We start from the raw sequence: 25,197 nt of genomic DNA on the forward strand, positions 1-25,197 counted from the left end.
ATTTTTAGAAAAATATCAATACTAGACTCTTTTGAGACCCTTTCATTGGAATTAGCACACTCCAAACCCTTGGGGGAGAAACCATTGGAGGGTAAGTCTGGTGCCAGTAGCTGCGGTAAATTCCTTGAGCATAGTGTCAAGAGCTAACATATTACAAAGTTTTAGACCAGCATCATGGCTTGCTCGGAAACCAAGAAGAAAGTCTTGAATCAGACCAATTCCTAAAGCACAGAGCAGGGGAGAGATCAATAATTAAACCTAGACTAGGACATCAAACAACACATAGACTACTAGACCAAAGTCTAACCAAAAGGCAGGACATGACCATGACCAGAGCCCAGAACAGGACTAGGACCACAGACCAGCACCAGGGCATATATCATTAGCAAGGAATTAGCATTGGCCGTTACCAAGAACTAAACACTGACTGAGTCATTGACTCCAGGACTATGGTATAGCCACACAATAGTACAGAGACCAAGATTTGTCAAACTAAACCAGAACCAGGCTTAGCAAAGGAAAGCTTAGTCAGTAAACTTGAGCCAAACTCAATCAGAACCAGGTTTACTAAAGGACCCTGGGCCAAAATGAAGAACTAGCTCAGGATGACATGTCTCCTTCTTGCCCTCATATTATCTTGTTTTCACATGTAGACTAGAGGTTCCCAACGGCCGAAAAACTCGATGTAAAACTGAAAGGATCCTCTTAGATTCATTTCAGTCACTTGAGCGTCAAAATTTCACACCAAAGAGGTAAAATGAGTCAGAAACAAATGTCTTTGTGAAGGGGAAAAGGCCCAGTCAGGAGACAAATGAGGAGCCTACAACCCTGAAGGAACAGAGAGCCTTTAACAAGCAGGAGTCCTGTTTGATACCAAACTAGATGACCTTGTATGTTCGAGACTACCGACATCCCGTTTTTGTGAAGACAGAAACAAGCAGAGTGCTTCTGCTAACACCATAGCTTTTGTTATTGTTTGTCGTCCAAAGGGCGAGCGCTTGAGAATTCCCGCCAACCAATGCTGCCCGGAGTGCGTCTCCTCCATTCAGGGAGCGTGCAACTACCAAGGCGTCACTTACGCCGTAAGTCCAATCAAGACTAAAGGAGTCACTGCATCCGCATCTTCTTATGTATTCGCGTGTCTGGTTCTCTCAGCATGACAGTCAGTGGAGTCCTTCGCCGTGTACGTTATGCGAGTGCTCAGCAGGCGTGGCATCTTGTGGCCCCCGCCGTTGCCCCGCCCTCAATTGCCCCGACAACCATAACCCTTTCACACCAGCCGGACAATGCTGCCCAAAGTGCGCTGGCAATGGAGGTAAGTACAGAGGTTACTTTTGAGTTACTGACAAAAATCTGAATTTTCAACACAAATTCCTTTTGCGATCTCTACAAAAACAACGTCCTTAACGTCTCGACTTTCATTTAGCAAAATGTTCAGATTGTCATTGAAGTGTATGAAAATAAGATTCGTAGACTGATTTGTAATAAGCTATGGAATAAGCTCCTTCTAACCATCCTGTTCCACAAGGATCCCTTGAGCTCTGATGACGATAACAGACCTTTGTCCATTTTCTTACACAGTAAAAGAATGATCAAAAGCACTTGTGTCTATTCATTGTGAAGAGCGCTTTTACAACATTACTAATATTCCTTTATTCCGCCTAAGTGCTTGGGAGGTCGTTGAAATCACACCCCAGACGACGGGCTTTTGCAAATCTTCATTTGCTTGCACCACTTTAATGTTTTTTAGTCAAATTCAAACTATTATATGCTAATTCCAAGAACGGGCAGGAGGCTGCTTTGTACAAATTTCTCTGGCTCACGGGAGTGTGGGAAATTGCGCTCAAAATAGCTTTAAGGATTTCAACAAGACATTCACCTCAACAACAATAGCAATGTTTGATATTTCACTTGCTTTCACACTTCAATCATTTGCATGCGAAACAGCTTTGCTTATCTATGTTGGGGTGAATCATCCATTTCAACTCTTTGTCCGACAGATTTGCGCTACCTTTTTCCTTCAAAGATTGTTTGAGAAAACATTAATGACTTGTGACTCACGAGTAAGAAATTTGCTGCACGATGCATGCTTCAATCTAAAATGGTAGACTTCCTGTGTCTTTTTGGAAAAGGCTTCCATGGACATTTCTGTGGGTCTACTCACACAAGGCTTGTTTGCTGACTCTTTTGTTTGTAAATAAAACTTAGCTTCAGGGAATTAATATCAGAAATGTGTATAAGAGCCTTTGACAAAATACCCCCAAACTTGCAAGTATGACCCCAAAATGGACAATTTTAAAGCAAAACCAACTTCTGAGTTTTTGGGCGTGGCTTCTTTTTAATGATATGGCTGCACGCTCTCACTCACGTGTGAGGCGAAGACTGCTTCAAGAGGTAAAGTCAACATCTTGGACAAGACTGGGACACTTGGACAATCAGTCACACACATTCCTACAAGAAATGTGAATTGCACCTGGCTCAACATCGACCAATGAGGGCAGGAGTTGTAATCCACTCCTGCCCTCATTGACATTGTGTGGCCAGTCTTGTCCAAGCTGTTGACTGTATTATCTACAGTAGCAGTCTCCACATCACACTCGAGTGAGAACAGGCGGCCAGAGGAATACAGTGAGGAGGACAAAACAGACCGTTGGGAATGTGTTACACACTATAACAAAGTGAAATTTTGAGCGTAAACTCTGCTTCCCTGTTTTCATGTTTGGTCAGCGACGCACTCAACTTTAGGTCGACGTCCGAGGGGTGTTACTCCGAGGGCAACGTCGGCCCTCCGTATTCCCTGACTACGGCCAAGGGATGGAAGTGGGAAGGGATAGCAGTAAAGTTACTGTATAAGGTTTAATAATTAAAGATTTAGGTAAATATGTGTACTTCAGTCGTCTTTGTCTCAAATATGTAAAGTATACGTACTTGTCACATTTTAAAAAAATTACAGTACCCACATACACATGCAATAAAATTCCTGGGAGGAGGGGGTCCTACTTTGCGGATTTCACTTGTCGCGTGGGGTATTGGTCCCCATTAACCGCGAAAAACGAGGAAACTGAAATTCAAAGCACCGCACTTTGCCGCAAAATTAGAAATCTCCTGTGTCTTTTGGGGACCACTCATGATAGATAACTACAAATTTTCAAATTCCTCATGACCCCATTTGTGTGCATCAGATTCTTGCTCCTGGGAGGGTTCCGAGTATTTGGATGGCGAAGAGTGGCATCCCAGCCACTGCTCTAGATGCGTTTGCCACAACGGGGACGTCCGATGCTCGGTCGCCGAGTGTCCGCGAGTGGCCTGCAAAGCTGTGAGTTTTCAACGCAACATCCCATAGCCCAGTTTGCTCTTTCCTGTCCAACACTGGATTACAATACAAAGCTATTATTGTCATTATCTGGTGCAGCTATAACACAATTATGGTGCATCTCCAAGTATGTGTTTACAAAAAAAAAACACTCTATAGTAAGAGCACTTCTAAATGCTAAACAGCAGTGAAGCAGGGGAAGTGTAAATATGATAAAACACTACACTAAGATAAGACAAAATATGCAGTGGATGAATAACAGTACAATGAGGTAAATTGGAAAAGTTCAGGGCAATTGAAGCCACTAATTGCCTGTATGCTCTCCCTCAGAATGAAAATTTGGTGATTCCGCCTGGTCAGTGCTGTCCTCATTGTGTGTCCAACCCGTGCTTATCTGCTGGGAAAGAGTACCAGGTAAAGTCAGCTCATTAGGTAAACCACAGGACACCCAATCGGGGAAGCTAATGTGTGTTTTTGTGTGTGTGTCAACAGCATGGCGAGCAGTGGCAAAGGGACGCCTGCACCACCTGTGTGTGCGAGCGCGGTCAGTCCAAATGTCACGCACACACCTGCCGGCCTGTCACCTGTGATAAGGTGAGTGTTTACATATTGGTTGCATAAACAAACATACGCACAGGCTCACACAAACAAGCACATAGGTTTGTCTTACTATCTTTGTGGGGCCATCCCATTGACGTAATGCCTTTCCTAGTCCCTAATCTTAACTATCTCAACTGATTGCCTAACCATAACCCTTACCCTAACATAATCCTTCTCAAAAAGTGGGGTCAGTCCGCTGGGGGGGAGGGGGGGGGGGGGCAGAGAAAAACTGTGGCACCAGGTGGTGCTCTGGTTCTCTGATTGTCAAAGTCTGTGTAGGGTTCAGAAACGTTTAAATTTCAGCTTTTTCAGATTCTGAATAAGCTGTAAATTTGCTGAAAATGGATTTAACTCCATTTATTTCTTAAAAAGGATACAATGTTAGCTATAGTTATCCAGTTTTCATAGATAATAATCCCATTTAGAGTCAATGGGGGTGGGGGTGGTATTTTCTTTTTCCTTGCGGCGAGAGGGGGCTTTGCAAAAAATAATTGAGAAGCAATTACCTAGTCTTGACCATCATGAAGAGGTTTGTACTAGTGGGGCCCATCAAAATAAGAGGACGAGGTCCCCGCAAAGACAATAAAACCCAGGATTTAGTCCCCACCATGCAGCAAAACAAAACCACAGACACGCACAGACACACAAATGTGCATCCAAACAGTAGGGGAGGTAATAAAAAGTGCTTTATTTTTTACCTTTGCAGTGTGTGCTGCACAACCCATACTTACACACAAACACACACACGCTCTGAATCTGGAGACAAAATGTGATCAATTACCAGGGTGTGAAACAGTCACTGGTTTGTACTAAACGGCAACACTATACTAAGCACATTTACCACTTTGCACTAGATAATTATGTATATCAATGTACTAGAACACGGGTTTCAAACTCTTGGCTGGGGGGCCATGTAAGGCCTGCAGGATTATATTTTACGGTCCTCTAAATGACATCAAAGTTTAATGTCAGTGTGGCAGTGTTTTGTTGTTGTATTTTTTTTTTTATTACTTTTGGGCCAGCTCAGGTTCTTGACATCTTTTGTTGAAATGTAATTCTGAGGTGACCCCAAGTGTAACTAAAAGATATCCCGTCACCCAGTCACAGTCATATCTTTTTTAAAACATGCCTTGAAGTGAGAGGTTGGTGAAAAGAATAGCCAAGTAATACTGGAGACAGTCTTGAATGCACATAGGAAGTTGCAGTGCTCAAGAAGTCAAACATCATCGCTCACCTTAGACATGCTGAGGACTATGCAAAGTACAAAGGAGATGAGAAAGAGGAACGGCTCACCCATCTACTTCACATTCCGAAGGACCTTTAATATTCTGAACTGTATTCATAAAGATTCTGAAGATTGGTTTGCTTGTATTTTTTTGAGCCATGAACATCTTTTTTCGTGGAATATTTCATGCAGCCAGACACACTCAGACTCTATCTCAAGTGACCTGCACACAAATTGAGTTTGAGATGCCTGCAGTACATCGTTACCGGCGTCCAAGGCAATTATCAGGGCATGCGCGACCACTACTAAAAAAATAATAATTTTTGCATTCTGACTCAACTTCATGATGAAAAAGTGGAGTATGCTAGGCGTGTCCGCTATGCACTAGAAGACAATAACACCCGAAGTGCGTCGCTTATATCCTCTCCAACTACTCCGTTGTTTTGTTTTTGTTGCCGTCACTGCAGAAAACCCCTCTCCACATCGATAGGATATTAGGGTATTCTGTCAGAAATTTAATCCAGGACCGTGGCTGAGTTTTTGTCTCAAGCATACTTTTAAGGTCATCGTCATTTGCAGTCTCTAGCACAGGCATGCGAGATTCACCTGCTTTGCTAACAAATTGGTCACGGGTCAATTTCTTGCCAGTTTGTGGGTCCTTTTTGGCTGCGATAAATCATTATTTCAAGTAGGACTCTTGGTATTGTTCACATTTGTGAAAGAGGTTGTAGGTTCTTCTGTCTCTCCACTGGGCCTTTTCCCCATCCCAAAGAAATTTTCCAAAGACATCTGTTTCTTATTTTGCGGCCCGGTTCCAAATGAACCACGGACCAGTACCGGGCCGCAGATCCCTGGTTCGTGACCCTTGTTGTTCAACCATGGTGCTGCGGCACTGTAGTGTTCCGCGAGATATTTTTAGGTGTGCCGTGGTAAATTATCCAATTTCAGAGTAATCATGGCATAAATAGTCTTCGCCAATAGGCAGCAGCACAGTACTTTGAGACAAGATTTTAAGGGTTTGATTGTGATTGGCGGGGCTGACAGAAATTAGCCTGTGGCTGCAACTATTTTTTGTCAAACTACTGTGTCAGTGATGCAGAAGTTTTTGAAAAGGAAGAATACTAACTCCAAATCGGCCACAAAACAAAATTCTGACAGATGAAAGCTCTAGAGGTCAAAAAAAAAAGAAAGAAAAAAAGCTTAGACTGTGTTTATTTAATTTCTGTTGATAAAACTTTAATTAGAATGACTTTACAGCGGGGGTAGGGAACTCCGGTTCCTCAAGAGCCATATCCCGCCTATTTTCGATGTCTCCCTCGCCTTTCACACCTGGTTCAAATATTCAGCTCATCAGCAAGCCCTGTGGAAGCCTGATAATGATCCTGATCATTTCAATCAAGTGTGTTGAAAGTGAGACACATCAAAAACAGGCAGGATATGGCTCTCGAGGAACTGGAGTTCCCTACTTTGTTTTCCAGTATATAGTTAAAGGACCAAGATCATGAAATGTTTACACTTAACACAGTTAAATAAATGCATATAAATTACATTTGACGGATTGATCTTTTAATCTCTTATTAAAAACTGTATGAGTTTCACGGTACTGACATTTCTAACCAGGAAGTAAACCATCTCATTGGCTGGCCGTTCTTCTCACAGTGTTGCTGCCACACCCTCTTTATGATGCAGGCGGTCATCATCTTGACCACTTATCCATACAAGGGCAGAACCAAAAATGGGCGTTTTACGACAATAAAATGCAAAACAGTGTCTAGAGATCGCACTCGCTGGCACGTTTCTCCTATCAAATCGGTCCCCATAGAAACCTAGTATTCATAACAACAGATCCGGCTCCAGGTTAAATGCAAATTTTCCCCACTTTTCTACAGTAAAGTGTTGTAACTAATAAAAGAAACGTTGCTGCAAAATCTCTCCTCCTCAACTCCGGAAGCAAAATGAAACTAATAGACATGGATAAGGTCGATGAGTTTTTACCATGCGCAGGCGGTACGGGTGCGGTGTAGGGGAGATAGGAATTACTTCTCTCGTCGAAAGTGTTTCTCAGTCATGTTTATCACGTACAGAGTCCAGAATCAGTAAGGGATGATTGAAAATAGATCAATGAAGAAAAATAACACTTTCAGGTTTTAGGTTTTGAAACCAACAATGTAACATGGTTAAAAGCTCCAAAATGTTGACTTTTCATGATAAGGCCCCTGCAGATTGGTGGTGTGCCTGGAGGTTTTTCCGAAGAAAAAAAACAGTGTCTCGGCTCATCACAGGTTGAACAACACTGCTAGCCAATTATCAGCTACTAAACTAGCTATGCTCTAATTGGTTTTGCCAAATTTAGCTATGAGAAACCACAATGTAGGCAGCTACAGAAACCCACACAAACACACATGAAGTACGGTCACATACATACGCACCTAGAGACACAGAGATACGTGCATTGACATTCAGCAGTCAGCAGATCCTCATACATTTAGATGCGCGCACAGACTCTACAAATAGATTGCAGTGCAAGACCTTGTGGAATTGCTTCTGTCTCCCACCCTCCCACACTGCGTACAAACACGCAAAAGTTGACATTTAATTCGCAGTTGTAAGCAATTTTGTCTGTATCGGTATCTCGTTAGGGAGTCGCAGAAACGCGCACGCTGACGAGCTCGCAATCAAATGTAATAAAAAGACGCAATTACACCAGAGAGGCAGTTCCACATATTGGCACGACGATTAACATGGTGATATCCAAGGTGGATTTTATTCATTCATAAATTCCTAATGTTATTCATTGGATTATTTATTAAACCGGCATGGCCAGACCCCGAGTGCAAAACAACGCGGAAATATATCAAAACGAATCCTCCCAAATGGACTCCTCGGTTAGTTTATTTGTTTGTTAGTCTGTCATTTGATCCGTAGTGAGTGAGAGGGTAGTTTGACTGGTTATTTAGTCAGTCAGTTGGCGACCGATTATTTTGTCAGTCAGTTGGTTCTTTGAGGAAGTGGTCTGTAGGTTGTTTAGTTGTATTTTTGGATGTTTGGTCATTTAGATACCAAATTAACTGTGTGGTTGTTGGTTATTTGTACTAGTCAGTCAATTGTGTTTTTTTAATTAGCTAAGCTTACTTGCTACGTAGCTATTTAGTCAATGAGTTTGTTTTTCTGTTAGTTATTTAGTCAGTGAGTTGGATGAAGTTGGTTGCATTGTTGGGTAATCAATTAGTTTAGATTTATTGGTTGTTATTTGTATTGTTGAGTACTAGATTACTTAGAGCGCTAACTAATTAGCTGCATAAGTGATTGGTTGGTCGGTTGGTTATTGTTAGTCAGTCAGTTGGTTAGATGGTTGGTAATATCGAAAGGTATTTCTAATAGCTACCTAGTTAGCCGAATGGTTGATTTCTTGTTTGGTTATTTGCATTGTTAGTCAGTTTAAATTAGTTAACTAGCTCCCTAACTCATTAGTCATCAAATTTGTTTGTCAGTTACTTAGTTGGTTGGTTGGTTGGTTGGTTGGTTGGTTGGTTGGTTGGTTACTTATTTATTTTGTTGGATGCTAGATTATTGAGCTAGCTACATAGTTATTGGGTGGTTGATTTTTTTGTTTGGTTATTTGCATTTTTAGTCAGTCTGTTTAATTTGGTTAGCTGGCTAGCTCATTAGTCAACAAGGTTGTTTGTCATTAACTTAGTTGGTTGGTTAGCTGGTTGGTTATTTATATTGGTGGATGCTGAATTCTTTAGCTAGTTACCCAGTTAGGCGGATGGTGGATTTGATGTTTTTTGGATTGTTAGTCAATTTAGTTTATTTAGATACCTGGATAGCTCATTAGCCAACAGTATAGTTTTTAAGTGACTTACTTAGTCAATCAGCCAGTCTGTTAGTTAGTCGGGTATATGGAAACTTGGTCACATTGTTGGGTGATCATTTAGTTTGTCAGTATGTTGGTTCATTGAATAGACGGATGGTTGGTCGTTTGTTTTCTTACATTAATGTAAGATACTGAATTAGCTGTATAAGTGATTGGTTGTTTGATTGTTGTTAGTCAGTTGGTTAGATAGTTGGTTAGTATTGTGAGGTGTTTCCATCGTGGATGTGGTTATGATCTTAAAGTAATACAGTTAACATACAGTATGTTGTTGTATCACATAGGGCAGATTACACAGAATTTACTTTCATTTGATTATCTTTAAAGAAGAAAATGAATGTCCTTAAAGAGTGCCAACTTCGTGCGCTATCTCACTTACACATAACCAACAAAGTAGGAACTCCGGGTTAGAAGTCAGTGTAGGACTTTAATCATGTCCTCTTACACGTGGAACACATGCGTGAAAATATCCTTCGGGATGATGGAGATCAGAGGGCGCTAACAAGCGGATTCACTGGCCTGCCGGCTGTCTGGCTGGCGTTAATCAAAATTCACAACGTGGTCGCATGCTGCGCATCAACTTCAATCTCACTTTCTTCTTTCCGGCACTGCGACAGCTGCAATTGTCGTCCATCAAAGCGTGTGACGAGTTTGTGAGGAAATGCTCTGATAATGTTGTGGTACTTCGGTGTCTCGCGACCGCTCTACTACACCTTAAGCATGTAAAAAATAAAAAGGGAAAATGTTTTGATGGATCATTACAATCATTCAAAAATGTGTAAATTGTTTAAAGATTTGATGGTTACTAATAAGTGAAATATTGGGATTGGAGTGGGGTTCATCCAATTTAGAGTGATTCGCATCCAAATCAGAATGGACCATTTCAGAAAACGTATTGCACCATAAGAGGAGTAAGCCCCCAATATAGAATCAATTGTATCGCATCATAATTCGACTTTGCGCCATATTTGAGGGAATTGTTTTTTTGTTTGTTTGTTTTTTAAATATGTTTAATCCAAAGTGGGGAGAAGTACGCCATATCGCATTGATAAGGCCATGCTTTCCCTTATAATAGGGGATATTTTCTCATAATATGAGGCAATGCTATTGCAATTTTACTGATACATCACAATGCAACAGGTGTAAATTAAATCTGCACTAAGTGAATCATATTCTAATTAGAGTGTCCAGTATAGCAGTGGTCCCCAACCCCCAGTCCCGGTCCGTGGATCAACTGTTACCGGGCCGCGTGGGCTGCACCCGAAATAATGTTTTGGAGATGATTTAGTTAAACAGTTCATACGTTTGTGCTTGATTTTTGTTTTTTTGGCGCCGCCTCTGGCCGCTGTTGATATTACATACATAGTGAGAAGGATGATGTGGCCAGCCCCCCCCCTCCCCTCGGTCCGAAATATAAATCTAAGGCGTTGACTGGTCCGTGGTGATCAAATGGTTGGGGACCACTGCTGTATAGTATCCGAATTGGAATTATTCATGTCATACCACATCACTAGAATTAAATCTCATTCACAACTGCTGTGAATTGTATCATTGCTGGAGTGACTTGAAGTATAATTGGATTGAATCTTTTGATGTATGACAAGGTATAGTTTCTCATTTGTAGTGAATCAGCGCATGAAAAATATCGTAAATGCGGTGAGTCGTATGACATTTGAAATTACAATAGGAGGTAATAATATCGTAACTGGATTGAATAATTAAAGTGAACTGTATTGTACCTACTGTGTATAGTTGTGATGAGAAAATAAACTTCACTTGCGCTTTAAATGATTTTATTCCTAGATGGCGCTCTTGGTTTAACAATCCAGTGGAAATTTGAATACATTTCCATTGCATTAGCATGTATCTCTAACCCCTGTGCTGTATTTTGTCCGCTACTTTGATCATTTCACATCAAAGAAGACACACGGGAGCTGAAATTTCACCCAGAGGGTGACAATATGTCAAAGTTTAATATGGCACAACCACTTAGTTATCACACTACCAGCCTTGCTCAAAATTGTGAAAATGATGTGGAAGAAAATTACCCGAAAAATGTCCAAATACTGGCTAAGGATTAAACCAAGAGCACCATCAAGTGGAGTAAAAAAAATAATCAAAGTGGCTCATGAGCGTTAATTTTTACTTCACTGGCGTATAGTCTTCCAACTGTTGTAATCATGTCATATCACATTTACTTTTCTCCTCAATTGAATGATATACTTGGAGTGAATCTAAAATGTGCACAAATTCCACGTAACTGCTATTTCTACAGGGTACATAACTATGACTTAATTTGCTTTCCACAGGGTCAGACAAAAGTGAGGCGCGCAGGCCAGTGCTGCGACGAGTGCGCCGCCGCCAGGGGAAGCTGCCTGTATCAGAGTATAGTGCGTTACCACGGCGACATGTGGAATGCCAGCGGCTGCGAATTCTGCACATGCAGCCGCGGTCAAGTCCTCTGCCACAAGGCCGAGTGCGCACGCCTCCACTGCCCGCAGGTAAATGATCGGTTTTATTTTTGTACTTAGCGCTAATGATCCTCTTGGTTCTATAAAGACTGCGAGGAGTTCTGGATAATCTTTTTATGGTTGCTTAGTTAATTGGTTAAGTAGCTGTTTATGTTTTTGATCGGATGGTTTTCTATCATGTCAGTTTGGATGTTTAGTTAATTGGTTTATTAGTTTATCACGTAGTCAGATGGTTGGTTAAAAAAATTTGACCTTTGATGGTTAGTTCTATGGTGAGTCAACTGGGATGGTTAGTCAGGCTTGTCAGCCATTAGTTGGTGGGGTGTTTCTTTGGATCATTCTTTGGTTGGTTGGTAAGGTGGTCAGGCAGCAGTTGTAGTTGTTTGAAACATGTTATTTGTTATTTATTAGGTTAGTTAATAAGTCAACCAACTAGTTAATTGGCTGGATGATTGGATTTTGACAGTTAGTGGTTTGGTTGTGGATGTGTGTGTGTGTGTGTTTTAAATTAACTAGCTATCGTTAGTTGTTGTTGTTAGTTGGTGGTTGAGGTATAATAGAGTTAGTTAGTTAGTTAGTTAGTTAGTTAGTTAGTTAGTTAGTTAGTTAGTTAGTTAGTTAGTTAGTTAGTTAGTTAGTTTGAAATTGTTGTTTTTGGTTTTATGGTTGGTTGGTTGGTTGGTTGGTTAGGGTCCAGTCATTTTCACTCACTTGAATGCAAGAATTTTAGGTGGACTGATTGATAATGGTTGGATGGCTACTTGTTTCTGTGATTCCAAGTTTATGATGGTTCAGCCTTGGCGCAGGTCTACATCTTTAGTATAAGTAGTAAATATGACCTTAGCTTCGTTATTTAAATTTAATGCTCAGTATTGAAGGTCACGTTGTGTCAATTCAACATTAATAGTGTTAGAATTATGTGTCCAATGAGATTAAATAAGTTGAATAGGTGTTGGACTGGCAGAGAGAGATAATGCGCACCTTTATGACGCTTTTTCAAAAATATTAACTGAGGGAGGTCAGGTAGTAACTGCTGTTTCTCAAACACTATTTTCCCTGATATTCCACTGAACTATTCTGAAAGTACAGCCAGTCTTTGCGCTCCGTCAAAGCACATCAAGTGTCAATTATGCCTACAGCTCATACAATTGAAAAACTCCCCACAAAGACGGAGGACCTTCTCAAGGAACTTTTTAATTCACTTTGTTAAAGGCAACTTATTTCATTATGTCCTCAGAGAGATTTGTTCATACTTTTCACTACCTTTTTTCCCTCTTTGCACTTCTGCTCAAATATCTTCAAAGTTAAGACACATTTTATGCACTTCAACGTAAAGCTAAAATTAATCTGAAACTATGACAGCTACTAGAGCTACATCTATTGGATCAAATGATCACATAGTGTGTTAGTTTGTTAGCTGCTTAATAGGTTGCAGTCAACTTCTGCTTAGTCTGTGGAAATGACCCATTAGACGTAGTTAGTTAGTTAGTTAGTTAGTTAGTTAGTTAGTTAGTTAGTTAGTTAGTTAGTTGATCCAGATCCATTTGGTTAATTAGTCAGTCTATCAGATGGTGATAATTGGTTGGGTAGTTTGGGTAGTTGTTTGTGTCAAAGACACTTCATTAATTGTATAGGGTCGATTGTCTTGAACATGGGGATATATCATTTTTTTAGAACAGGTCTGACACTTTCTATTTTTTTTGCGTGGAAAAATATTTATTAATAATTAAGGTATTTCTTTTTGACAACAAATATCATCTGTATCCAAAAGGAGACACTTTAGGTTGATTACTTTTTTGTGGACCAATACAAATAAAGTTTGAAAGGGTCTTAATTTTAATAAATCAGACACTCATGGCATGTTTTAAGTTTGTTTGTTTTTTTTTTAACCCCAAAATGCTTTCCACTGGTTAAGCGGTACTCGGCTTAAAAGGTATTTCACAGGGGGTACTTCTCTGAAAAAAAAAAGGTGAGGTTGTTTAGCATCGTAATGACTTTCTGCCAGCTTATTTCTGCCAGGTTATTGTGTAGTACGTATAGATAAATGTGTTGCAAATTTTAGTAACTTGTAAGACATTCCGTTAACTTCCTAAGCTCATTTCGGTAACAGTCTAACACTTTCTAGTAAGTGTCAAGCGTGGTTCTTGGTAACTGGTATATATGATACACTCTCATAAAATAAATCACTGTGTAATACCTCCATCATATTTGATGTGTCTTCTTGTTATATTTACAGAATATTTAATGGTGTTTTTAGCCGTGATATGTGGCCCGCGTTAGACAGTAGCTGCAGTGGGAGGATGGACGGAGAATCATTTGCACTTAAACGCTTGGCCGCTTCCACGCCGGCTAATTAACTCGGCCAAAGTGACACAAATGGAGAGATCGGTTGAAACCTGCGTGCGTTTCTGTGTGTGAGTGTGCTGGGGAGGCGGCAAGGGAGGAAATCGGCATGCAGTAGCCCATTAGGTAGCACAAAATCATTTTATGCACAAGTGCAATGCACTTTTAATGTTTTTTTTGTGTGTATTGCTGTCGGCCGAAGCACCAATAGTCGCAAATGAAGACGATGTTTAGGATCATTAAAGAGGCCTAGCAAAGACAAATAAACAAGTGTCTTCAGGCGATTAGAAAAGGCGTTCATTTTTAGCCGGAGAAAGCAAATAAGTTTAGAGGCAAAGCTTCTTCCAATGTGTTTTTGTCAAATTAAGTTTATTTTGCCTTTGAATCATTCTACCCCAAGAAGTATTTTTTATTTTTTATTTTTTTTTGGAGTCCAGATATTCAAACCCAGGTATTTATTGATATGTTTTTCAAAGATTTTCAAGTGTTTTGCAAAATTGTTTCTAAAAATGACTGGTACTAAATTAATTCTGTATTAAAGTCATTTTTTACATTAAAATAACCAATTACCTTTGGTACTCTAGTACTTTAGCAGCAATAAGTACTGTAGTATTTGATTACATTAAGTACTTGAAAACTAAAGTAATTGGTTAATTTAGAATTTGAGTACCCAGAGTAATTGATTACCTTAGCACCTCTTAGTTATATTAATGAATATTGTACTTCTTCAGTACCTAAGTAATCAATTACTTCAATTTACTATTAGTACCTAAAGTAATCAATTACTTTAGGTACTAATAGTAATCTGAAGTAATTACTCAATTACTTTTTTTTACATTGAGATTTAAAAAAAGAAATCAATGATGTCCCTTTGTATGGGCACAAACTGAATTTTTTAAAATGACTGAAATAAATCAAGATTCTTCTACTTTGATGTGTGATTATTTTAATTTATTTCATTTTTTGAGGAGGACAAGCAGAGGACAAGAAATTGGATGGATTCATTGATGCTCATGTGCAGTTAGAAAACAAAACCAATTTTAAATTGTCAAACGTGATGTCTTAAAACAAATTTTACGTGAGTTATTTATTCAAGAATTTTAAATAAAAGTTGCATACAGGGAACCAAGTTGAAATCACTTAGCTTCTCTACCCAAATTATTTATTATTCACGAAAATTAATGTAATTCATCCTGCTGTGCCAATTACAACTAATTTATGTCATTAACATCATTCTGATTAGACCTGAGGAGGGTGACTGTAATGAAGGTCAAGTATACACATTCACCGCTTGCTAATTTTCACATTTTTGGTAACTTTTCTTTTATGTCTTTTTAGGGATCCGAGTTGATTCATCCTCCAGGAATGTGCTGTCCACAATGTTCCATGCAGAAAAATTCTTGTTTACGCCAAGGAAAATCATACAAGGTAAGTACTTGAGCGTTTTATGTGGGTTTGTTCAAAGACGAATACTTTGTACATTCCTGTAGCTGTTTGGCTAGCACGTTTCGTTAGCCGTCACATTATAGAGTATGGGAACTGGTTAGTGAGTTCAGATAACTTTCAAGATTCTGGAAAAAAATCTTGCGTATTATGCTAAATGTCTATCACAGTCACCAAAGTCCAATTTTCCTTCTAGAGCTCTACTTTCGTTTTTTTTTTTCTTCAAAAACAGTATCGATTTTCATGTTCCTCATTACAGCAAGGTATGGCCTGTAAAAAATCAAAAACAAACAAAAAACAATACATTTTTTCCAAGCCCTCGGCTTAGCTCATCCAATTCTTTGAAAAAGGTCAGCAAAGGCCCAAAGTGAAGGGAGTTGTTATCTTTTTTTTCTAGTAGCTTCTTCTTCCAACGTCTCCCTAGAGAAATCCATCCTGCTGGTATAAACAAATAATGTAGCGCGTCCTCCGGCTCACTTCAGTGCTCACACGTCCATCTGAAGGCCTGACAAGACACTTGGGATTTTTTTTTTTTTTATTCGCCTCTGTGAGTTTTTTCGCTCTGGTTTGTCAACTGGCGGCATGTTTTATCAGATCGATCAAAAATTGGGGTGCTCTGTCCTCAGGAGACCTCCGGAACGTTCCTCACCGAGGCTTCAAATGCAGCATGTTGCTTAACCAGTCAGAAAACAGTGTTAGTTAGTTAGTTAGTTAGTTAGTTAGTTAGTTAGTTAGTTAGTTAGTTTGTTAGTTTGTTAGTCTCCAGCACATGCCATTGTATGTCTTTATAGCATATTTGATTAAATGTGACCCAACATCACATACCTAACATCTAGCACATCCATATAATGATTTAATGATCTAGTAGGTTCTAATAAAGTCTCAGTATTTCTTTCCATGTGTCTAATATAGTTGCTAGTGACTTCTTCTAGTAACTGTCCAGAGCACATTCTGGTAGTAGTCTACGATGTTCTGTTGAATGTAAAATACTTCCAGTATCTGTCTAATTACACTCTATCAGCAGTCTAGTATTTACCGTGTATGTATAGAACATCCATGTATCAAGCTAGCAACTTCTTGTAACTGTTAATATATTTATCAATTTTTTTACACACAATTGTGAGCGTTATCTCCTATAACTTTTTTTTAATGAGACAAGTGACATCAATCCCACAGAGGAAACATTTGACTCAGTGTGGTATTTTCAAAAGTGATCAGCATACATGTCAAAATTTTTGTGCTGTTTTGATTTACATTTATTAAACTGCACCTGAATGCACTGCTAGCTAGAGTCGATTGTTAGCTAATGTTGGCGTAATTAAGTTAATTTTTCGTACCAAGAATTTGCGATTGATTTCCGAATGACATTGCGATGTTTACATAACCCCGGGAAGGAGGAACGCTTTGCAAAGTAGAAAGTGTCATCACAGTCAGTGCAGCATGCTTCTGGGAAGAACTTCAAAATAAAAGCATACCAGCGTGTTCGTGTCTATACAATATTTGGCATGGTTACGGTTTATTTTGAATCATTGGCTTGCCTTCTCAGCACGTTTGGCAGTGTGGGTTACTGTCATGCAAAGCACAACACAAATGGTGCATTCTCCTGATAGCAAATTCACGCCCTCTGTGCACAATTTTTTTCATTAAATAAAAAGCTATAGTGCAGATAGATGCAGGTTTCTTGCACACCAAACAGATAAGTTGACTGTAATTTCACTCCTCCAACGGCAACCTAAAGTGAAGCCCATAGCTGACAAAATATTATAACAGGGAAGCAGAGTTTACACTCAAAATTCCATTTAAATACAACAAAGGTGTGTTTTGTAGTCACTGTATTGCTTTTTCTGCACTTTCTCATGTGTGCGGGGGAGAATGCTTGCTGGAGGCAATCAACAGCTTGGAGAAGATTGACTGGCTAGACAATCAGTCAATCCGCTCAGCAGTATTCCTACAAGACACGTGATTGACTCCTAGCGCAATATAGGCCAATGATGGCAAGAGTGGATTACAACTCCTGCTCTCATGGTCAATGCCGCACCGGGAGCCAATCACGTATCTTGTAGCCTTGCCCATGATCTGATTGACGAATTGGCTGACAAATCTTTTCCATGCTGTTATACCTTAAGACAGTGTATCCGAATGAAACTCACATGCGATTGACAACGGTGGGGCAAGCAGAAGCGTTTGGAAGATGTTTTAATTAGTTGGAATTTTGAGTGTAAAATCTGCTTTTTTGTTATCATGTTTGGTGATCTACGGGCATCAATACAGGTTGACGTTAGAAGGCTGTTACACCGAGTTTACCGAATTTTCCGCACTATAAGGCGCACCTAAAAGCCTTAATTTTTTTTAAAAACTGATGGTGCGCCTTATAATCAGGTGCGCCTTCTATATGGATCAATATTGAGATTGGGATTCGTAGATGGGGAATGAACTGATAAAGTAACCTTTACAGTTGAACAAGGTTGGTGATAAAATAAGCTTTACCTGTTTCTTTTGTGTGTTTATAGTTGAATAAGGTTGGTCATATTGACATTGAGTTATGATGCTATTGAGAGTTTAGCATTATTATGTTGTGATTGAAAAGTTTTAAAATATGTCAGTGATTGAGGGTGCGCCTTATAATCCGGTGCACCTAATACATGAAAAAAGTTTTAAAATATGTCAATTATTGAGGGTGCGCCTTATAATCTGGTGCGCCTTATAGTCCGGATAATACGGAAACTCCGGCCCACTGTGTTCCCCAACTACAGTCAAGAGATGTAAACGGGAAGGGATAACAGTACTGTTACTGTATAAATTGTAATAATGAAAAATGTAAGTAAATATGTATACTGCAGTAAACTTTGTTTCAAATATTTAAAGTAGGAATCCATTTTACATTCTGGTACCATCATACACATGCATGAAAATTCCAGGAGGGGGGTGGGGGGTTCGTCTTTCGCGGATTTCACTTTTGCAGGGAGTTTTCGGTCCCCACTAACCACGAAAAACGAGGTTACACTGGATTATTGTTGAGTCTGTCAGAGTTAGTTTCTCAGCCAGCACCTTCCTTCAGAGATATAGCATGTTCCAATTAGTGCCTAGGATGCTCCAGTAGCAGTCTCACACATCGTGACAACAGTCCTAGATGTTCGAGTATCTGTCAAGCATGGTCCTTTGCACTGTCACATGTTTTCATGTAACCGTCTCACAAATTCTGGCAAACGTCAACTACGTTCCTCTGTGTTAAAGCCTATTTTTCTTCATGAATATTTCATCCGCCTGTCGTCGCCTCAGGACTCGGCCCGCTGGACCGACGCCAGCTGCCGCGAATGCGAGTGCCGCGACGCCCGGGTGACTTGCTACCTGCCGTCCTGCCCGACATGCCCGCCGGGCACCTTGGTCGTCGTTCAGGAAGGACATTGCTGCCCCCGGTGTCACCAAGGTGAATTTTACACGATCGCGTGTATCTGCGCGTGCTTACGTGCGTGCGTAACAAAGGATTGTCTGTCAAGTTGACTTTGGCAGCTAAAGGTCTCTCGTCTGTTCTCCACGGACGTTTGGTTATGCAAATTAGCCGGCGTGATGAATAACGATGAGGCTTTTAAGGAGGTCGGCGCCGTTACAGATAGCCGTGCCGCGTGAAAATCTAGAGGAACTTTCCGGCACGCGTCCTGGGATTAGGTCGACTTTACATATTTGCTGTTTGCGCAGTAAATGTGCTGATTTCCTGCATCGACAACAAGGCTCAAGCAGGTCGTTTGAAGGCAACGCGGCAGGTTCAGGAGGCACTCACGCACAGTACAAATAATCATTGAGAGGGCTTTTGGGTCATAGAAAAAAATCTGAAGTGCTCTTGTTTTTTGTTTACCTGACTCGTGTTTAAGTTCCTTGAGGGAGAAAAAAGCAACTAAAAACAGAAGTGTCAAATAATACTAAAAACAGTGGATTATTTTATTTATGTTTGTATTGTTTTTTTCTTCCTAGCACATTTCTGGAAACTAACTGTCTAGGATGCTTTTTTTTTTAACTGTTTGGAACATTTTGGTAACTGGAGAGCACTGTTAATGATATTCACAGTAAAAAGAAGCAAATATGATATGCAAATCTTGAAATACTGTTTACATTTTTAATGATCAATCTTTCGACAGAAAATACAAGTTAGTGATTCATTGTCTCACACTGTTTACCACTTTCTTATAACTTTCTGGAATATCAACAGAAACTGTCTAGAACTTTCTCATAACTTGTGTCGCATTTAAGTGTGGGAAGCATCTAAAAAGCAGCCTGGCACTGCAATTGGAAACAGAAACACTATGATGTGGTGCATGTGTGTGTGTTTTGTCAGTTAGTCCCTATTAAAAGAGGGAAAAACAAACTTTTCATTTCAAATCTCAGCCTTGCATCTTATCAGATGTCGCATGAGAATGCTTTGAATATTAGGTGTGTGTGGGGGTGTGTGTGTGGGTGTGTATGGGCGTGCATATTGTGTGCATGCTTGTGCACGCGCACCTGCTTCTACTTTTGAGCGCCATCCAAAAACGCCCAAATAACCTTAGTGAGAGAAGGGTATGTGTGTGAGAGAGCTGAGAGAAGAGCTGGCGGGATAAATAAAAGGACGTCGTCGGGTAGGGTTGATGCTGGAGATAAAACGCGCACAAAAAGACAATTGTCCTTGACGAGAAAGAGGAGGGGGGAAAACTAGGCCGGGCTATTTCTGGTGTTCTAGCACATGCCAGTAACTGTCTAGAAACACTATAGTAACTCTCAGGTAATTTCAAGTAATATTATTGTGGTATGCTACACTGTAATAGGTAACTGCACTTCCTGGTATTTGTATGGTATATTCCCTATATCCAGTACATGTTTTTCTTGGCTTAGTCCTGTTACTGGCTAGTGCATTGCGGTACCTCTCTAGTGAATTCCAGCAACTGTCTCGTACGTCAGTAACTGTGTAGCGCCTTCCAGTCCTGGTAGGTTCCAAAAACTATACAGCTCATCATCAATACAATAAAAATAACATCTCTTTTGCAGTGATATCTTCAAATCACAATTTATTAAACACCGTATGACAGAAAATACACATCTGGGCTGTGTCACGCTCGTCTGTAGATTCACCCAGTTGCAGTGATAGACTCAGCTGACTTAGGCTTGAAATACTCATTGCTTCTAATGTCAGACAGTACAATGACCCAGGTAGGTTAGACACATACTATGGGACAAGATGTTTTTGTTGTTGTTGTTTTTTGTTATCTTGTTGACCCAGAAGAGCAATGCGGCTTATGGGAGAACGTGCTGCCTATCAAGCCACTGCATTATAGTAAAACAGCCAAATGTTGTGACAAAACCAACCAATGCTTCAAAATAAACTGTAGCATAACAAGTAATGTATTACACAAATGCCCTTGGTACGCTTTTATTTTGAAATTCCTCCCGGAAGTATTGTCACAACAATGGTCTACTACTTGACAGAGTGAGCATCTTCCGATACAATCAACACTGTACCTTTATTCTTGAATAAGTCCGCAGCTATTATCTGCAATATTTCTAGCTAGTTCTTTTCTCATAACTGTTTAGTATTCAGTCACTGTTTATCACATTGCCGTTACTGTCTAGTGCATTTCTACATTTTAGTAACTGTCCACCTAGGATTGCACATTTTGCTAACTACGTAGCATATTCTGGTAACTGCATTTTGAAAACTCTCTAGCAAAGGCTGGTAACTCTTTAGCGCATTCCCACATTCTACCAACTGTCTAGCACATGTAAAGATGTACTTTACTGTTATTTTATTACTTTTTCAAGTCAGGAACTGATCATTTCTACTTAATTATTTCCAAAGGGAGGGATGAAACCATCCATCACAACAATACTAGTGCGTCCACGTAATTATCCGGGCTTATTTGGTTTTATGAGTTATTAGCGCCTTTGAAATGGATCTCTTCAACAGTTAAATACAGCCTCATTATGGCAAATAAACAAAGAAGCTAAACCGCTCCAATGTTGCGTCATATTGTTATAGGGGCAAAAGCCTCGGCGAGCCGCCAACGCACTGATTTATTCAGCAGATTATCAGCAATCTACATTGGTCATTAATGGGCTTTTTTATTATATGTACAGTAAATTTGCACTCGGCAGGAAATGCTAAAAAAATATATAAGTGCAGCTTTACGTACTGTTAAATACTTTTTATTCGTGCATTTATCTCAAATGTGAATTATATGGCACGTAACATGTTTTTTTCCAGAAGTTGCATGTAGAACATAATGTGTACAAATTACCGTCGTCATGTTTGTTCATGTGTGAACCGCGAGCATATGTCATCATTTGCATGCATGCGTGACTGAAATGTTCATTTGCATCCAAGCAAATGAACATTAACACAAAGAATCCCATTTGTAAAAAGGGGTTGAGGTTACGGTTTAAAGCAAATGTTAACGTAAGAAATGAGAGTTTATAGCCTGTGTTACGGGAAAGTTCAAGATTTCAAATGATAGTTTCGAGCTTGAGTTGGATTTTGAAGTCTAAAATCATGATTTAAAAGATGGGTTTTTAACAAGTTTTAGGGTTTAGTCCAATTCTTTGATCTGTACATCAAAAGCAGTTCAGGTCTAAAGGAAAGCATTTTAAGAAGACACCAGGGAGCTGAAATTTCACCTGGATGGTGACAACATGTCAAAATTCAACATGGCACGACCACTTAGTTATCACAAAACCAGAGGTTTGTCATCCCTTGATTAAAAAAACTGTGAGAATGATGTGGAAGAAAATGACACAAAAATGGTCAAAATACGAGCCTTCAGTTAGCTTATGGTACGGTTTCAAAAATTGTTATGATTTGAAACTCAAGTCGTTGTTTCAGGGTTGGGTTTTAAGCCTAGCTGGGCATTTTCAAATGACAGTACTTTTAAAGTTCTGCTTTTAAGTCATAGGTTTATCATTTAAAGCAAATGTAGAAATCTGAATTTTAAATCTGAATTGAAACTCAATTGGGGTATGGGTTTCACAATCAGGTTTTAATTCCTTGCTTTTGGTCTGCTTCAGGGTTCCAAATTAGGTGTGCAAAGTAGAGATCTGCTTTCATACGTGGAGTTTGAAGGCCAAGTTTGAAAGTTTTTGTGTTTACCATGACATCATCAGTCTTGCGGTGACACTAAACGACAAAAACAAATAACGTGCCAACGCATCAACAGCGTGTGACCTTTCTCTATGTCATTTGTCACGTCAGCGACATCACACCTGAGCACCAGCACTTTATTCCGTGTCACTGTTTCAATTTTGTGCTCGGCTGATGCAGAAAAAGACCGAACATATGATGAATAAATAAATAAATAGGTACAAATCCGTGACAGCAACCATATACAAAAAAAATAATAATGAGCTTTTAGGTTGTATGTGTCAGTTCTGTCAGGTCATTTTATTCATTTATTTTTCTCTTCTTTTAGATAGATTGGTTTTAATAGAACAAAGAAATTTTTTTTTTTTCAATAACTTTTTTACAATTCTTGTAACTGTCTTGCACATTCTTACAATGCACAGTAAATTGCAAGCAAATGCTAGTAACTGCCCGGGACAGTATATTTTAGTAACTCATTTTTAAAAATAGTTTCGCAACCCGTCTAGAACATTCCGGTAACAACTAGAATGGTCTGGTCAATTTTGACTGCATTTTGACATCTAAATGTTAGCATTTTGATAAATGGCTAGCACCTTATAGTGACCGTTGCATGCACATTGTTGTAACAGTCTAGAAGAGACTAATTGACACAAGATTTATGGAATTATCCACATCCTGGAATTCATCCATTTTGTTGCTGTAGACTTACACTAATGGACGATTGTAGACAACACTATAAATGCTTATCATTTCTCCTCGAGACGTTTCCCTGACATTGATGCACATTTAATTTGCTCTAATCGAGAAGCTTTGGCTTACCAGGCTTAAGCTTTCAATGAATAATTTGAAGGTTATTGCCTGCCTGCCAGTGATCATTTTCAGGTGTGTGTGTATTTATGTGTGCACGCTTGTTTGTGTTTGCATCGTGAGTGCTAAATGTATGCTTATTTGCTTAAGGGTTGTTGGGGAGGGAGCATTTTCTTTTCACATCATTTAGTTCAGTAAATATTGGTTAGTAGCGTCACACCAATATTCATTTATTCATTTTGAGTTGCTCTCAATCTATCTGCCACATTATCTCTTGTAATGACAGCTATTAAAAAAAAGGAAAGAAAAAAAAAATATTCTAAACAGGTGGGCAGTCAGATAGTTAGTTAGTTAGTTAGTTAGTTAGTTAGTTAGTTAGTTAGTTAGTTAGTTAGTTAGTTAGTTAGTTAGTGTAAGGGGGATCAATTTGCAGGTTTATTGTCAATACATTGGCTGGAAAGCCAGTAACTAGTTGGTTTGGTAGTTATGTTTGATGGTTAGGAAGTAAACTGGTAACGGTAGATCGGTCAATTTGTTGGTCAATCACTTGGTTCACAAGTTGTTACTTAGTTAGTTAGTTAGTTAGTTAGTTAGTTAGTTAGTTAGTTAGTTAGTGTAAGGGGGATCAATTTGCTGGTTTATTGTCAATACATTGGCTGGTAAGCCACTAATTAGTTGGTTTGGTAGTTATGTTTGATGGTTAGGAAGTAAACTGGTAAAGGTAGATCGGTCAATTTGTTGGTCAATCACTTGGTTCATAAGTTGTTACTTAGTTAGTTAGTTAGTTAGTTAGTTAGTTAGTTAGTTAGTTAGTTAGTTAGTTAGTTAGTTAGTGTAAGGGAGATCAATTTGCTGGTTTATTGTGAATACATTGGTTGGAAAGCCAGTGATTAGTTGGTTTGCTAGTTAGTTAAGTTTGATGGTTAGGAAGTAGACTGGTAACGGTAGATCGGTCAATTTGTTGGTCAATCACTTGGTTGACAAGTAGTTAGTTAGTTAGTTAGTTAGTTAGTTAGTTAGTTAGTTAGTTAGTTAGTTAGTTAGTTAGTTAGTTAGTTTAGATTTCTAAACTTTTGATTAGGTTCCTTTCTTTGTAGGGTCAGTCACCGACTGATTATTTTCCTTTTCTAGTTCCGTGCGACGCAGACTGTCAGTCATGTTCCGGGACTCCTGATCACTGCGACAGCTGCAAGGATCCAAAGGCCATCCTCCATCTTGGTCGCTGTCTGTCCATCTGTCCTGACGGATTCTTCCCTGATGGTCCAGAATGCGCAGGTCATTTTGTATATTACTTCAAAATTTCACATCCAATTTCTGGCCCTTCACAATCTCATTTCTATTTGCACTGAATTGCATTAAATATAATCCATTTAAATTACACACTTACCAAGACATTTGAATGAGATTACATTTACAGTAATTCCCCAAATATGGGACACAACTGCGTATAGGACGCACCCTGAATTTTGGAGTCAAATTCTGGTATTTTCTATATTACTATCTAAAACACTTTGGTAACAATGTAAAAACTGTAGCAAAACAGAATAAATCTCATCTTTTGTAAATTCTTCATATTTTCTTGTGTTTATATTCCTAAATTATATATTTGCTGTGGGTTAAGTCAAGTGTGTTTCAGATCTCCCACATTGTGAGAAGTCAGTGTATGCCACGCCAGTGTAACATTGAATCTGCTCAAAGCGGTTGTTTTTTCTTTTACTCGCGAAGCAGCTCGAGTTCATTTTGCCATAAATACCCGAATTTGCCTACTATCTATGTTCCACTAAGTTTTTGATTGTGTGTCTATGCCAAAAGACCACAATTAACAAATCAAGTGGAATACCTTTCTCTAACGGTACACACAGCTCCATACCTTGCCTCTCTTTACTGGAGACATCGTAACTTTTACATGATCCTCTCTGATTTAGTAATATTCCTGTGTGTGAACAAGGATGGACTTGGGACGGCGGTTCAGTCTGCTCGCTTCTTTTATTGAATATAATGCCGCAATGATCTCAGCAAATG

General features: G+C 39.3%; 1 protein-coding gene across 1 annotated transcript in view; it reads left to right on the forward strand.

Annotated features, from left to right (window-relative positions):
• Positions 1 to 25,197, forward strand: part of fras1 (Fraser extracellular matrix complex subunit 1) — a 164,421-nt gene that overhangs the window by 42,928 nt on the left and 96,296 nt on the right. The window contains exons 4-12 of the mRNA XM_088417752.1: positions 990 to 1,082; positions 1,156 to 1,315; positions 3,183 to 3,316; positions 3,644 to 3,727; positions 3,806 to 3,907; positions 11,322 to 11,513; positions 15,165 to 15,254; positions 18,549 to 18,696; positions 24,307 to 24,450. Coding sequence (XP_088273878.1) covers positions 990 to 1,082; positions 1,156 to 1,315; positions 3,183 to 3,316; positions 3,644 to 3,727; positions 3,806 to 3,907; positions 11,322 to 11,513; positions 15,165 to 15,254; positions 18,549 to 18,696; positions 24,307 to 24,450 — 1,147 coding nt within the window. The remainder of the gene's footprint in view (positions 1 to 989; positions 1,083 to 1,155; positions 1,316 to 3,182; positions 3,317 to 3,643; positions 3,728 to 3,805; positions 3,908 to 11,321; positions 11,514 to 15,164; positions 15,255 to 18,548; positions 18,697 to 24,306; positions 24,451 to 25,197) is intronic.

The sequence above is a fragment of the Hippichthys cyanospilos genome, chromosome 1 (assembly GCF_059441005.1).
Source record: "Hippichthys cyanospilos isolate Australia breed blue-spotted pipefish chromosome 1, RoL_Hcya_1.0, whole genome shotgun sequence".
Lineage (NCBI taxonomy): Eukaryota > Metazoa > Chordata > Actinopteri > Syngnathiformes > Syngnathidae > Hippichthys > Hippichthys cyanospilos.